This window comes from Antechinus flavipes, chromosome 4 (genome assembly GCF_016432865.1).
Source record: "Antechinus flavipes isolate AdamAnt ecotype Samford, QLD, Australia chromosome 4, AdamAnt_v2, whole genome shotgun sequence".
In the NCBI taxonomy this organism is placed as follows: Eukaryota; Metazoa; Chordata; class Mammalia; order Dasyuromorphia; family Dasyuridae; genus Antechinus; species Antechinus flavipes.
Window position 1 is genome coordinate 199,290,440 of NC_067401.1, and position 16,194 is coordinate 199,306,633.

Here is a 16,194-nt window from a genome sequence, read left to right on the forward strand (position 1 = left end):
TTTACATATTTTGATATGAAGATTCAATTTCCTAACATAGTTGTCATTATGCTTGTGAACTGTTGAAATAAATTTGCTGAATTTGTAATACTTAAAAGTACTAATATGACATATGTTTATAATAAGCCTTTATTATTTTTTTTTTCAGTTGGATGTCCCAGTCATGGCCAAAGGTCCAGTGGAGATTTGGCTTCTAGACTTGTTAAGAGTGCAGATGTCTTCACTGCACAATGTCATTCGATTGGCATATTATCAAATTAGTGATACTGGTTTTCAGCTCTTGCCTTTCCTATATCATTTTCCAGCCCAGGTGAGAACACAACATTTAAAAATAATTATACAAATAAGTTTGTCTTAATTTGCATTTCTCTGATCAACAATGATTTGGAACACCTTTTCATATGATTAGAAATAGTTTCAATTTCATCATCTGAAAACTGTTCATATCCTTTGACCATTATCAATTTGAGAATGGCTTGATTTCTTATAAATTAGAATCAATTCTCTACATATTTTGGAGATGAGGCCTTTATCAGAACCTTTAACTGTAAAAATGTTTTCCTAGTTTATTGCTTACCTTATGCTCCTGTCCGCATTAGTTTTATGTGTACAAAAACTTTTTAACTTAATATAATTGAAATTTTCTATTTTGTGATCAATAATGATCTCTAGTTCTTCTTTGGTCACAAATTCCTTGCTGCTCCACATGTCTGAGAGGTAAATGATCCTATGTTCTTCTAATTTATTTATAATCTCATTCTTTATGCCTAGATCATGAACCCATTTTGACCTTATTTTGATGTATGATGTTAGGTATGGGTTAATGCCTAGTTTCTGCCATACTAATTTCCAATTTTTCTAGCAATTTTTGTCAAGTAATGAATTTTTATCCCCAAAACTGGGGTCTTTGGGTTTGTCAAACATTAGATTGCTAACCTATTCCACTGATCAACTAGTCTATTTCTTAGCCAATACGAAATGGTTTTGGTGACAGCTGCTTTATAATATAGTTTTAGATCAGGTACAGCTAGGCCACCTTCATTTAATTTTTTTTTTCATTAGTTCCCTTGAAATCCTTGACCTTTTGTTCTTCCAAATGAATTTTGTTATTTTTTCTAGGTCAGTAAAATAGTTTCTTGGAAGTTTGATTGGAATAGCACTAAATAAATAGATTAATTTAGGTAGTATTATCATCTTTATTATATTCACTCTGCCTATCCAACAGAACTTAATCTTTTTCCAATTGTTTAGATCTGACTTTATTTGTGTGTAAAGTATTTTGTAGTTTTGCTCATCTAGTTCCTGACTTTCCCTTGACAGATAGAATCCCAAATATTTTATACTATCAACAGTTATTTTCAATGGAATTTCTCTTTGTATCTCTTGCTGTTGGATTTTGTTAGTGATGTATAAAAATGCTGATGATTTATGTGGATTTATTTTGTATACTGCAACTTTGCTAAAGTTATGGATTATTTCTCATAGCTTTTTAGTAGAATCTCTGTGACTCTAAGTATACCATCATATCATCTACAAAGTGATAATTTGGTTTCCTCATTACCTACTCTAATTCCTTTAATTTCTTTTTCATCTCTTATTGCCAAAGCTAGCGTTTCTAATACAATATTGAATAGTATTGGTGAAAGTGGGCAACCTTGTTTCACTCCTGATTTTGTTGGGAATGGTTCCAGTTTATCCCCATTATATATGATCTTACTGATGGTTTTAAATAGATGGTATTGACTATTTTAAGGAAAAATCCATTTATTCTTATACTCTCTAGTGTTTTTAATAGGAATGAGTATTGGATTTTATCAAAAGCTGTTTCTGAATCTGTTGAGATGATCATATGGTTTTTGTTAATTTGGTTACTGATATAGTCAATTATGTTAATAGTTTTCCTAATATTGAACCAGCCCTGCATTCCTGGTATAAATCCTACTTAATCATGTTGAAAATCATAATGATTTTCTGTAATCTTTTTGCTAGTATTTTATTTAAGATTTTGCATCAATGTTCATTAGGGAGATTGGTCTATAATTTTCTTTCTCTGTTTTTGTCCTACCTGGTTTAGGTATCAATACCATGTCTGTGTCATAAAAGGAATTTGGTAGGATTCCTTTATTCCCTATTTTTTCAAATAGTTTATATAGCACTGAAGTTAATTGTTCTTTAAATGTTTGATAGAATTTGCCTGTAAATTCATCTGGTCCTGGGGATTTTTTTTTTTTAGGGAGTTGATTAATATCTTGTTCTATTTCTTTTTCTAAAGTGGGACTATTTAACCAGTTTACTTCTTCTTCTGCTAATCTGGACAACCTATATTTTTGAAGTTATCAAATTTATTGGCAGAAAGTTGGGCAAAAGAACTCCTAATTATTGATCTAATTTCCTCTTCATTAGTGAAAATTTCTCCCTTTTCATTCTTAAGACTAACAATTTGATTTTCCTCTTTTCTATTTTATTGTTTTTTCATAAAACCAACTCTTATTTTTATTTATTAATTCAATAGTTTTTTTTTTTTTACTTTCAATTTTCTTGATCTCTCCTCTTATTTTTAGAATTTCAAGTTTAGTGTTTGATTTGGGGTTTTAATTTGCTCTTTTTCTAGCTTTTTTAGTTGTAAGCCTAATTCATTGATTTTCTCTTTCTCCATATTATGTAAGTAATATGGATATTACAAGAGATATAAAATTTCCTCTTATTACCACCTTGGCTGCATCTCTATATTATGTAAGTAAGCCTCTAGTGATATAAAATTTCCCCTTATTACTGCCTTGGCTGCATCCTACACATTTTGGTATGATGTCTCATTATTGTCATTCTCTTGGGTGAAATTATTAATTAGGTCTGAGATTTGCTGTTTCACCCAATCATTCTTTAGAATGAGATTGTTTAGTTTCCAATTACTTTTTGGTCTATTTTCCCTGGCTTTTTATTTAATGTAATTTTTATGGCATCATGATCTGAGAAGGATGCATTTACTATTTCTGTCTTTCTGCATTTGAATTTGAGGTCTTTATGTCCTAATATGTGGTCAGTTTTTATATAGGTTCCATGAACTGCTGAGAAGAAAGTATACTCCTTTCTGTCACTATTCAGTTTTCTCCAAAGAGCTCTCATACCCAACTTTTCTAGTGTTCTATTTACTTCTTTAATTTCTTTCTTATTTATTTTGTGATTTGATTTATCTAGTTCTGAGAGTACAAGGTTGAGATCTCCTACTATTATAGTTTTGTCTATTTCTTCTTGCAGCTCTCTTAAATTCTTCTTTAGGAATTTAGATGCTATACTACTTGGTAAACATATGTTTAGTATTGATATTTCTTCATTATCTATGCTACCCTTTAGCAAGATATAGTGCCGTGCCCTTATATCTTATATCAATTTTTGCTTTTGTTTGATCTGAGATCAGGATGGCTAACCCTTGCTTTTTTTACTTCACCTGAAGCATAATAGATTTTGTTCCAGCCTTTTACCTTTATTCTGTATGTATCACTTTGCTTCAAGTGTGTTTCCTGTAAACATTTTTTCTATTTTTTTCATTTTTTTTGGTTTTGCTTGACTGATTCTTGGTATCTCCTCAAGTCATTCATTTCCATCTGTTCAATTCTGATTTTTAATGAATTATTTTCTTCATTTATTTTTTTATTTCTTTTCGTATTTGTCCAATTGAGTTTTTAAATGAGTTGTTTTGTTCTATGAAATTTTTTTTCCATTTCACCAATTTTTCTAAAGAATTATTTTCTTTTTCCAATTCACAAATTCTGTTTTCCTGGTAGTTGTTTATCTTTTCCAGTTTGCAAATTCTGTTTTTCAGGGAGCTGATTTTTTTCTCCACTCTATCTTTTAATGAGTAACATGATTTATTCTTATGCTCTTGCAAAGCTTTCCTTTCCCCATTTTTCTTTTAGCTCTTTTTAAAGGTCCTTTTTAATTTTTTCTATGAGAGCCTTATGTGATGGGGACTAGATCATATCCACCTTTGGATCTAGAGACAAACTGTGTTTAGTCTCCTCGGGGTTTGAAGTCTATTCTCTTTCCTCATAGAAAGTATCTATAGTTAGAGCCCACTTTGCTTTTTTGCACATTTTGGAAAAAACAAAAACAAACAAACAAACAAAAAACTGTGGTCTGCTTATCAGGGGCAGTGGGGTATTTCCAAGCTGCCTCTACAGATAACAGGAAGTGGCAGTGAAGGGGCAGTGGGAAAGCCACAGACTGCCTTGGGATTAGCAGTTGTACTGGAATCAGTGGCAGCAGAAAGGCAGCTACTAGGGCTGCTCTAGGACCCACTTACTGTAGCTGAACCTGGATCACATTGAGTCCCTCCTGATGCTGGGTGGGTGTGACCAGGTCCTGAGAGACTCTAGCTTTTGGGGTTAGTCTTTACCCTCTGTGTTTATAGCTTTTCTGCTGATCTACTGGCTTGCTGTCAGGGCAAAGTAGCTCACACTGTGGTAAAGTTTTCCCTGCTGGCTGAAACTACCTCCTACCCCCTTCAATCTGCTCAGCATGAGCTGTTTTCTGTGCTCTCACTGCCTGCCTGAGTCTGTGTCTGGCCTAGCCCCATTCCATCCCTGTGCATGAGCAAAACAGACCTTTTCTGGCAGGTTTTGAGATTATCCTCAGTTGGTAATGTGTTGTACTCCCAATATTCGTGGGTTCTGACAGTCAAGCACTAATTCCGAAGCTGAATATCCTTAAAATAAATTGAGGGAAAAGGAGAGTTTAGGAAGATGCGCGTTTCCTCTCCACCATCTTGGCTCCGTCTTTTTCAGTATTCACTTTTTTTTTTTTCCCATCAGGTCCTGTTTCAGACAGTTAGAAGGTAACTTAATAAAGGCTACTGGGAATTTTGACAAGAGGAAGGGTAATTGTGACGAGATCTGTATGCAGGCATCCATGGGTGTTCCCTTTTGTTGTTATGATGCCCTTACAGGACTTCCAGTTTACAATATGGAGCTTAAAGACTTTGGGAACTGCTGCTCTTAATGTATTGACTTTGTGCAGCATGGCTTTCCATTGCCATTACAGCCTGAAATGTTAAGTTTCTCCTGTCATTTGGATTTGGTCTTCCAGGGTGCCTGCCTAGGGACTGGAAGTGATGGCTTGCATAGGTCTAACAATTTGAGACTGAAACCGTTGGGTGCTTTTAGCTATTGACTGTTGTTACTATCTTAGCCAAAAACTGGATCCAACCAGGATCATGATCAGAGGAAGAAGAGCACAGGGGAAGCCAGTGCTTTCCAGACATACGGTTCCTGAAGACCCCCATGACCGGGCTTAGTGCAATGACCTGAGCTGGCAGCTATTAGAAACCCCATCTACTAACAGAAGGGAGGGGAGAATGGCTCTTTCCCCTTTTTTTTCCTTGTTCCCTTCTAGTACAGTTCTTGACTTTGAAATGAGTGAAAAGTAGACACGTATGCTTTTAAGTTGGGCTTGATTTCTTCAGGCTGCTTTCTAATATGTGTAGAAGTCAGAGTAGACTTAATGAGAGCCCTTGTCTAGTGAGTGTAAACGTCATCCAATTAAGAATCACCCATACCTTTACCTGTGAAAAATTGTGTATAAGCCTTCAGAGGGAAAGTAGATATTCAATAAAATAGAGATTTTCAAATATTCCAGATGAAAAGATCAAAACTAAATAGAAAATCTGACTTTCAAATAGGAAAAGTGCAGCATAAAAAATAAACAGAAAATAGAAGTTACAAAGGATTCAATAAAGTTAAATTGTTTACATTCCTACTTGTAAACATGACCCTTGTAATTACTAAGAACTTTATTATTATTAGAGAAGTTGGGATTAGTATACACAGGCAAAGATCATGGGGCTGAGTTGAATATGAATATGAAACGTAAAATGAAGATGTGAAAAGAGGAATGCACTAGGGAAAAAGGAATGTAAACGATGTGCAAAATCTTTTGCTGTGGAGAGGGAGATAAGGGATCATAGGCCATACATAAACTGAGTTGAATTGCTTCCACTGCAGTGCCACTACTACATAGTGACCCATGTCACATGGCATACACAAAACAGTCACATCATCCACACAAAATGTCACATGTTATTGAATATGCCTAAAATCTAGCTCTCCTTTTGGTGAAAAAAGGGTTCCTAATATTTTTTCAAATAGGAAATTTTTATGACTACAATGATTTTTCCCTTCTAAATAAGTCTAAATGAGAGTGCTCATTATTAATTATCTAATAAATTATAAATTAACAAAATTAAGCCAGTATATAATACTTATCATATCATGTATTGTCTCTTTCTCCTTAGATATTGGGGAAAGAGAGAGAGAGACAAAGGCAGGGGAGAAGAGAAAGAAAGAATTAGGCTAGGTAAAGACTAGCTCCAATATAATAAGTTCATAGTCTAGAGATACTAAATCAATGAAGTAAATAATTTTAAAACTTTCTAAATAAGAAACATTCAGCAAAAATATACAGATACAACTTCCCAGGCTTCTGCCCATAGGATGCTTCCAGGTCAATAATAACTCTAGCCTGAATAGGAATAAATAGTTGTTAAATGAAAATTTTAATGTGTTAAAATTACAAAGTGTTACATTACAAAGATCTATTGTTTGTCCTTGGTGATTGTTTATATAATGCTTCCCCAAAAAGTGTTTAACGTATCTCCATTTGAATCTCCATGACTAAGAACTATCTCCACTCATATTTAAATTATCATCTTATCCATGTAGCCTCAGCAGTCCCTTATGACCAAAGGCCTGAGGAAAACAAATAGCAGCAAAGATAGCATGTGTGTTTTAGCTTAAATGACAGAAAAAAATGACAGAAAAAAATGACAGAAAATGACAGACTACCTTTAGTGTAGATGATTAGCTAATAAACATTATTATTTATTTTTTAAACAATTGTTTCTTTGCTGTTTATAAATATTACATGATTTTTCTCCATATTTGGAATCTCTAGGTAGGACTGCTGGGAATTCAAATGTTATGGACACATGATGCAGAAGAGGCCTTAAATAATGCAAAAGATGACAGAAAAATTATGCAAGTGACTAATCAGAAATTTTTGGATATTTTAAATGTTCTCATCGGTCAGACAACTCATGATCTAACCAAGTTTGATAGAGTGAAATTTGAAACCCTTATTACTATCCATGTACACCAGAGAGATATTTTTGATGACTTGGTAAAGTACAGGTTTTTTAAAAGTTTTTTAAAAGTGTATATCACAACAAATAACACACTAGTTGTACATAGTTTTGTGCCTATTTCATATGTCCCATTTTCTTTTTTTTCTTCTTTTGGAATTGTCATGTATGTCTGTGTATGAAAATACTAATTTTACAAAAATATGTAGAATCCACTTCCATTTGCAAAATATCAGTTGGAATTCTAATAGTTTTCTAAATGATACAAGCAAAGCCTCTGGGTTCCATGGAAAATAATTGCTAAACCTCTGCTTTAGAAATTTTATAAAGTGAGGAAGATGTGAACCACATACCAAGTTTATCATCAAATTCCAATATTCCAATAATAATTCTATATAGATATAGATATAGATATAATAATTCCTGCTATAACAAATTCTAATAGATAATAACAGGGCTAAGACAAATACCTTATCCAGCTTTTCCCACCTCAGATTACTGAAATATTTGAGGCATCTATATAATCTTTTGAAGGTGACCAAAAAGAAGACAATCATACTTTCTGCCCGATATCCTTTGGTGTCATAATATGCCCCTTGTTCTCAAAGAAGAGCAAAATGACATTACTATGTTAAGAGTTGAGTGACAGTGTGTCCAACTGCGGCTGATAAGACCAATACAAGCTTAGAATGCTCTGCCACAGATTAGCCATTAAATAATTCCTATGAACATTTGGGGTGGACTCTCTAACTTTGCATATCTCATGTTTCTTCTGAGCTATTCTATTCTGTTCATAGAGCACAACACCTTCTCTTATGAAGGCATATCATGCTGGGTGGTCCTGTACCAGTGTCTCCCATGTCATGCAATCTATTCTAAGGTTTTTAAGAAAGACCTTGAGAGTGTCCTTTTTTCTGACTACCTTGTGAACATTTGCCCTGTGTAAGTTCTCCATAAAACAATCTTTTTATTTGATATTAGAACAATGTGGCCAAATCAACAGAATTGTTCTCTCTACAGTGGAGTTGCAATGCTTGTCAGTTTAGCTTCTCTTCTGCTTGTGCTAATTTTGGTATAACAATTAACACCAAGGAAACACAGAGAATCATAATACATTAGATAACCCAACACAGAATTTTTAATTTTTTATGATTATACAAAAGCATTTATGTTATATAACATTGTAACATCATAACTTATGTATTTTTTGTTTTAAAGGTAAAAATGCATATCAAATCAATAACAGATTTTGAATGGCTGAAGCAGAGCAGATTTTATTTTAAGGAAGATTTGGACCAAACTGTAGTTTCCATTACAGATGTTGATTTTGTCTATCAGAATGAATTTCTTGGATGTACTGATCGTCTTGTTATTACCCCTTTAACAGATAGGTAAAAGGCACTTTTGTATAATTGCATAGTTATATATAAAAATTTTTTGGCAGTTTATAAATTTTACTGGGCATACTATTCAGTATTGATGACACATTGCTGATCCTAATAGTAAATTATCTAATTATTTAAAATTAATTTTTATGATGTAAAAAAATATCAAAACACACATGGTATCAAAACAAAATTGATCATTATAAACTAGAACAATGTCAGTGAATTTCAATTCTTAAGAATAAATTCAAAGAAATTATCAGTGAGAAGAAAACACTTAAATATTCTTTCATTGAGTTCAAGCCCTAAATCCTATATGAGCTACATCCCAGTGTACTAAGAAAACTGCTGAGCTTAATAGCTAACCTATTGTCCATGATAAAAGTTTGTGAAGAATTAGAGATGCCAGAAGACACAAACTTAAGTTGTGTGAATTCTTTTAAAAATTGAAGGGATTCTTTAAATTAGAAGCACACAAGTTTGACTTCGGTTCCTAGCAAAATTCTTTCACATATTATTAAAGGATTGTTCAGGAGCATTAAGAAAAGGAAACATCATTTCATCAATAATTAAGTCATATCACACTGGCCTGATAATTTTGACAGGATTATTAGAATGATAGAGCAAAGAAATGTTGTAGACAGGCTATACCTCAACTGTAGCAAAAAATCTGACCCAATGTGCCTTATATTCTCCATATGGACAAGAAGAATAAATGGGCTAGAAGCAGATGGTAACGTTAAATAGATTTGAAACTGATTAGGATAAAATAATTATGGAAGAGTCATAAGTAATATAAGTCAGTGTCAATGTGGAAAGTGGTCTCTAAGTGCCATAGGGACCTATTCTTGGATCTGTACTTTTCAGCATTTTAATACTGACTTGGGAAAAGCTATGGATAGGATGCATGTTATATTTGAAGTTGATGTGGAACAGGTAGGCAGAGCTGCTGATATGTTAAATGCAAGATTGGGTGCTCTAATATACTAGAGCAGCAGGACAAATCTAAAAATATTAAGTTTAACATAGATAAATGTAAAATTCTAAACTTGGATTAAAAAACAAACTCTACGTGTAATGGTTTGGGAGTGACTACAATTCATATGAAAAACTATCCGAGGGTGTAGAATACTACAACCTCAATAAAACTTTGAAAAATGATGTTACAAAATTAATGAAATTTTGAGCTGCATTAATAGAAAGTAAGGTGTCTATATCATGGGGACTTAATACTATTCTATACTATGCCCTGTCAGACCACTTCTAGAATACTGTGTTCAAATCTAGGCACCATATTTTAGGAAAGACCTTGAGTTGGAATACTCATCCATGTGAGGGTAACCAGGAAAGTGAGAAAATTAAAGATATTCTGGCTTATTTAAAAAATCAGTTAAAGAGACAGAAATGAAGGGTTAAAACGGATGGAAGAAAGCAGAGAAAGGAGGAAGAAAGCAGAGAAAGGAGAAAGAAAGGAAAGGGAAGGAAGGAAGAAAAAGAAGAAAAGTCAATATACCTGAAATAAAGTATGTTTGGTTGGTTGGCTATTTCAGATGGATGGGAGACAGCAAAAGGAGGGCTAGTGGTAATAGTATAAACTCAGAGTACAGTCTGATTGCCCAAACTTGGTTTGGTCCAGGTAAATTGTGTGTCTTTATTTCCTCTTACCCTTTCTTTGTCCTCTCTTTCTGTCTTTATTTCTCTCACCTTCTTTCTTTTCCTCTTTTATCTTCTTATGTATCTCTGCCATTACTCTCTCCCTCATCTTTTTCTTCTTATATCACTCCTAATATTGTTTCTCTTTTTCCTGATCCCATAATATTACTGTTCAAATTGGTTAGGGTAGATGCTTTATCTCCCATATATGAGAAGAACAGAAAGAGGTAGCTGTCCAGTAATCTTTACAAAAAATTATGCTTTTTTCTGTTCCCTGTCTGCATTTTTTTCTCTCCTTTCACTTTTTTTGTGTCTGTGTCCTCTCCTTATTTTTATTCAATAACAAGGATTTTTACTTGTTTAGCCTTGAAGCATCTATATATTCTTATTTTTATTCAATAATAGTGATTTTTACTTGTTTAACCTTGAAGCATATATATACATACATATGTATATATATATATATATATAAAATATTTCCAACTTCAAGGTGGTCCTCACAGCTTTCCCCCTAAACTGAACCACTAAGATTGACAATGAATAAGATCCACGAGCTTCAAAGTCTTGTCACTTTCTTAATATATGGCATATAATAAAACTGTGTCACCCTTTGATTCAGCAATGCCACTGCTAGGTTTGTATCCAAAGAGATCAATAAAAAGGAAAAAGGACATGTATAAAAGCATCTATAGTAGCTCTATTTGTGTTAACTAAGAATTGGAAATTGAAGGAATGCCTTTCATTTGGGGAATGGCCAAACTGGTTGTGGCATATGATTTTAATGGTATATTACTGTGCTATAAGAAATGGCAAGCAGGATGATTTCACAAAAACCTGGAAATAAATACATGAACTAACACAAAATGAAATGAACGAAGCCAGGAGAGCACTGTCCACAGTAACAACTATTTTGTATGTGAATGAAGAATTGTGAATGACTTGTCTAGTCTCAACAATATAGCAGTCTAAGACATGATGAAAAATGCTAAACATCTCCAGAGAAAGAACTGATATTGTCTGAATAAAGACTGAAGTGTACTAATTCTTTTTACTTTCTCTCTCTCCCTCCTTGCCTCTCTCCTTCCTTTTTTTCTCCCTTCTGCCCGTCCTTTATTTCCTTTCTTTTCTTTCCTTCTTTTCTTCTTAGACAAAATGACTAATATGGAAATGTTTTATATAAATTGCACATGTTTACCTATCTCAAATTGTTTAATGTTTCAAGGAGGAGGAAGGAAAGGAAGGAAGGATCTCAAAACTAAAAGAAAAGAAGAATGTTGAAAATTGTTTTTATGTGTAATTGCAAGGGAAATAAAATATTTTTTAAAATTATGTGACATTTAATCAACTATTCTAATATATAATTACTGTTCTTTATTTTATCATTTCCCGATTTGTATATAATAGTAGAGCCTCTTATCTTGACTTTTAAAAATAATTATCAAAATATGGGTAAGAGGTGACCTAAGACTTTGTTTAGAGAATGATTAGATGACGTTTTAAATCTAAACCTAATGCTAGTGAAAAGCACATTCTAAAAGTATTCCTCTTTTATGTACGTTACACATTTATTATATTCTGTGTCCATCAGAGCCAGAGTAGAATTTAGCTGGAACATTACTTTAAGATCTATTTGTAATATATAGTATATTTAATTTCCTAAATATTTTCAGATGCTATATCACATTAGCTCAGGCTTTGGGGATGAACATGGGAGGAGCTCCAGCAGGACCAGCAGGAACTGGCAAAACAGAAACAACAAAAGACATGGGGCGATGTCTGGGAAAATATGTGGTGGTGTTTAACTGTTCAGATCAAATGGATTTCAGAGGCCTAGGACGGATTTTTAAAGGTAAATGGTGATGAATATGGGAAATGTGATTTTATCCCTTTTTCATTTTTTTTGCAATCTTTGAAATCTTTATTCCAAAGATATTTATTGATATTTTATGTCATTCTGCTGCACTTACAAAATTAATACTGTTGATACTATTGTTATAAACCTATTAATGTGTTAAGCAAGATAAGTAATTGACTAGTGCTGATTCTTTACTTGTTATGTCTGGACTCTCAAAAATACCTTCAGCACAAGAGAACAGAGTTTTTTTTTTTTAAGTACTATAATTAGAAATAACATCTGAGGATATCTGAAAGTTCTTCTCACATACTAGGCCCTTAATTGGAAAATGGACCTGCGTGTCACTCAAAACAGGACTGAACTAAGGAAGGAAAGGGATGTGCTGATCTGTACTCCTTAAAGTCACTTCTCTACTCATTGGCAAATCAGAGAAAAGGAACAAACTCCTATCATATCCAGGAAATTTTTCTTCAGAAAAACTCTAGAGAATATTACTTAGATCTGACATTGAAAAATAATCCAAGTCCCCCAAGACACAAAACCTGCCTGGTCTCATTAAATCTAATGACAACATTAAAGTCAATCTTTTTTGAACATTTTTACCTGTGATATGTTGAAGCTCCCTTGCCTCCATTACTTTTTTCAACCTCCAGGATAACTAAGCTAGCTACTGAGCCATAGTGCTAAAAGTGCCTGGCATATAGAAGTCACTGAATATACTTGTACATACATATATACGTATACATATGTATGGTTATATATTGAGAGAGATGATAAATCTGTGTTCTCCAAAGTAATAGTTTTTGTGGGCTAAACATCACTAAAAGTTATTAGTTGCTAGAAGGCATTTTACAAGATAATTTATGTTAAGTTGGAAGTTATATTGGTGAAAAATTTTAAATTAATGTTTTCTACTCTAGGTCTTGCGCAATCTGGTTCCTGGGGCTGCTTTGATGAATTTAACAGAATTGAGTTGCCTGTATTATCAGTGGCAGCTCAACAGATTTATATTGTTTTGACAGGAAGAAAGGAGAGGAAAAAGCAATTTATTTTTTCTGATGGTGATTGTGTTGATTTAAATCCAGAATTTGGAATTTTTTTAACAATGGTAAGAAAAGTTTGGTGATGGTACAATTTGATTTTTGAAGATTGTGAACTTTCATCTCATGTTTGTGCTGCCTTTGGTAGTTAATTTTTCTAAGAAGTATAAGAAAAGTACACAGATCATCTTATATACCTTTTATATTATATTACATTTTTCTTATTTCCTTTCCATTTCCCTACCATTTTTGTGCTTCTTCCTCATTCTTATTTGATTATGTTTTAAGTTTCCCTCCTTTCTCATTGGATAACTTTCTTATCAGTAAAACAACAGGACTGTACTATTACAGTTTTCTCAACCATAGGTTTTTTGAGGGAACAAAAATTTTCAAATAATTTTCTGAGCTCTCCACTGTTTTGTCAGTGGAGAAACAGCTTGATATTATTTGTTATACATAAGTATATATAGTCAGATTGCAGTCAGATTCTGCAAGAAAGAATCAAGGGGCATTTGTAAATTATATGGATCATCTAAGGCAGATATTGTGAGATCAGAACAATTTTTATCATTCTAATCTAGATTTGAAGATAAAAACTGATTTCAAAGCTGAATTAAGCATTTAAACTCTACTATTCATTTACTGAACTTTTAAAAAATTAAAAGTTATGAGGTAATATGTTATAAAGTAATATTTTCCTTTTAGAATCCTGGATATGCTGGACGCCAAGAGCTACCAGAAAACTTAAAAATTCAGTTTCGAACAGTTGCTATGATGGTTCCTGATAGACAGGTACTCATTTTTATTTAAGATGCATGAGATTCCAATAAATTATAGTGAACAGTCATGATCCTAGATAACTAATAATCAGTCCCATCTCTTCCTTTTTGTTCAACAGATAAGGAACTACACTATCAGAGTTGGTCATTATATTGGTTGGATTTTCTATAGTGTTTTTCTTTTAATTGATTAGGGGAAGGAAAATGACATTCAACAATAAATTTTAAAAGAATAGGATAGTACTTGTTTTCTGTGACCAGAAGTCAGAAAAAAACCTGTGGTTATATTATTCTCGCTAAGAGAAGGATTGGCTGCATGACCAGAGACCATCAGTCACTTATCTTTTTTGATCTTCATGAGAATATGAGATATGAGAATATTCTTTGAAAAATCTTAAAATATTCCAGTCATGGTTACTATTGTTATCATTAGCTATATTATTTATTTTCGGTTAGCTAGATAGTGCAATATATAGAAATCAGGACCTGGAGTCAGGAGGATATGAGTTCAAAATCTAATCCCAATCATCTACTACTAGCTTTGGGACACTGGCTAAGTCATCTAAGCACTGTCTGCTTCAGTTTCCTTATCTGTGAAATGAGGGTAATAATAATGCCTGTCTTTCATAGTTATAAATACCAGATAAGATAAAAGTTGTTAAAAGCATTTAGCACAGTGTTTTCTACTCTGTAAGAGCTATGTAAATGTTAATTATTTTATTTAGTAACATTAATATTCAATATATTGAATTTCAGATAATTATGAGAGTGAAGCTTGCAAGCTGTGGGTTTCTTGAAAATGTCATCTTAGCTCAGAAATTCTATGTTCTTTACAAACTTTGTGAGGAACAGCTTACAAAACAGGTAATTTTGTGAACCTATTTTCCCAAACAAATAAAGATAGTTTTAATTTACCTTTTTCTTTCCTAGTAATTTTCTTTACTCAGAAGAGTTTGAAATTCAGCTTTCATTTTTGATAGTATTTTATTCTTTCTCCAGTTACTTGTCAAGAAAATTTTTATCATTTTTAAAAGATTGTGAGACACATTTTCCTCCCTCCTTCTCTCCTTCCCCTTCCCTCTTCTGAAGGTGATAGACACTTTGAAATTGTTTATATAGGTGCTTTTATGACCATATTAGTCACAGTTGTATAAGAAAAAATAGATCAAAAGGAGAAAAAAAAACCTGAGAAACGCTAAAGTTAGTGGAAAAAATATGTTTTGACCTGCATTGAGTCCCATGAGTCCTTTATGTTAAGAATTTTATGTTGTTAAGAAGAGCTGAGTCATTTGTAGTTGATCATCACATTTGTACAATGTACAATGTTTTCAGATTCTGTTTCACTTTGGATCAGTTCAACCAAACCCTTCCAGGTTTCTGGAATTTTCTTGTTCATCATTTCTTACTGCATAATAGTATTCCATTACATTTACATACCACAGCTTGTTTAGCCATTCCCAAGTTGAGGAGCATCCTCTCAGTTTTCAATATTTGCTATCCGGAAAAGGGCTTCTAGAAATATTTTTGCACATGTAGGGCCTTTTCTCTTTTTTATGATCTCTCTGGGATACAGACTTAGTAGAAATAGTATTGAATCAAAGAGTGTATAAAATAGTTAGTTGCCTTTTAGGAATAGCTCCAAATTGTGTTCCAGAATAATTGATCAGTTCAGAACTATACCAATAATGCATTAATGTCTCAATTTTCCCATGCCTTCTTCAACATATATCAATTTCCTTTTTTGTTGTTGTATTGGCCAATTTGGTAAGTGTCATGTGGTAACTCAAAAGTTGTTTTAATTTGCATTTCTCTCATCAAAGTGATTTAGAAATATATAACTCAAATTTATAAGAATTCAAGCCATTTTCAAATTGATAAATGGTCAAAGGATATAGATAAACAATTTTCAGATGAAGAAATTGAAACTATTTGTAGCCACATGAAAAGATGCTCCAAATTACTATTGACCAGAGAAATGCAAATTAGGAAAGCTCTGAGATACCACTACACACCTGTCAGATTGGCTAAGATGACAGGAAAAGATAATGACAAATGTTGGTGGAATTGTGAATAGATCCAACCATTCTGGAGAGCAATTTAGAACTACGCTCAAAAAGTTATCAAACTGTGTATACCCTTTGACCCAGCAGTGTTTCTGCTGGGTTTATATCCCAAAGAAATCTTAAAGGAGACAAAGGAACCCACATGTGCAAAAATGTTTGTGGCAGCCCTTTTTGTAGTGGCAAGAAACTGGAAACTGAGTGGATGCCCATCAATTGGAGAATGGCTAAATAAATTATGGTATATGAATGCTATGGAATATTATTGTTCTATAAGAAACGATCAGCAG

The 16,194-nt window shown here is 33.0% G+C and overlaps 1 protein-coding gene across 1 annotated transcript in view; it reads left to right on the plus strand.

Annotated features, from left to right (window-relative positions):
* The window catches only part of DNAH8 (dynein axonemal heavy chain 8), a 402,529-nt gene that overhangs the window by 219,592 nt on the left and 166,743 nt on the right, over window positions 1-16,194 (plus strand). The window contains exons 40-46 of the mRNA XM_051996876.1: window positions 149-310; window positions 6,946-7,170; window positions 8,351-8,523; window positions 11,841-12,019; window positions 12,946-13,133; window positions 13,771-13,857; window positions 14,601-14,708. Of these exons, the coding sequence (XP_051852836.1) occupies window positions 149-310; window positions 6,946-7,170; window positions 8,351-8,523; window positions 11,841-12,019; window positions 12,946-13,133; window positions 13,771-13,857; window positions 14,601-14,708 (1,122 nt within the window). The remainder of the gene's footprint in view (window positions 1-148; window positions 311-6,945; window positions 7,171-8,350; window positions 8,524-11,840; window positions 12,020-12,945; window positions 13,134-13,770; window positions 13,858-14,600; window positions 14,709-16,194) is intronic.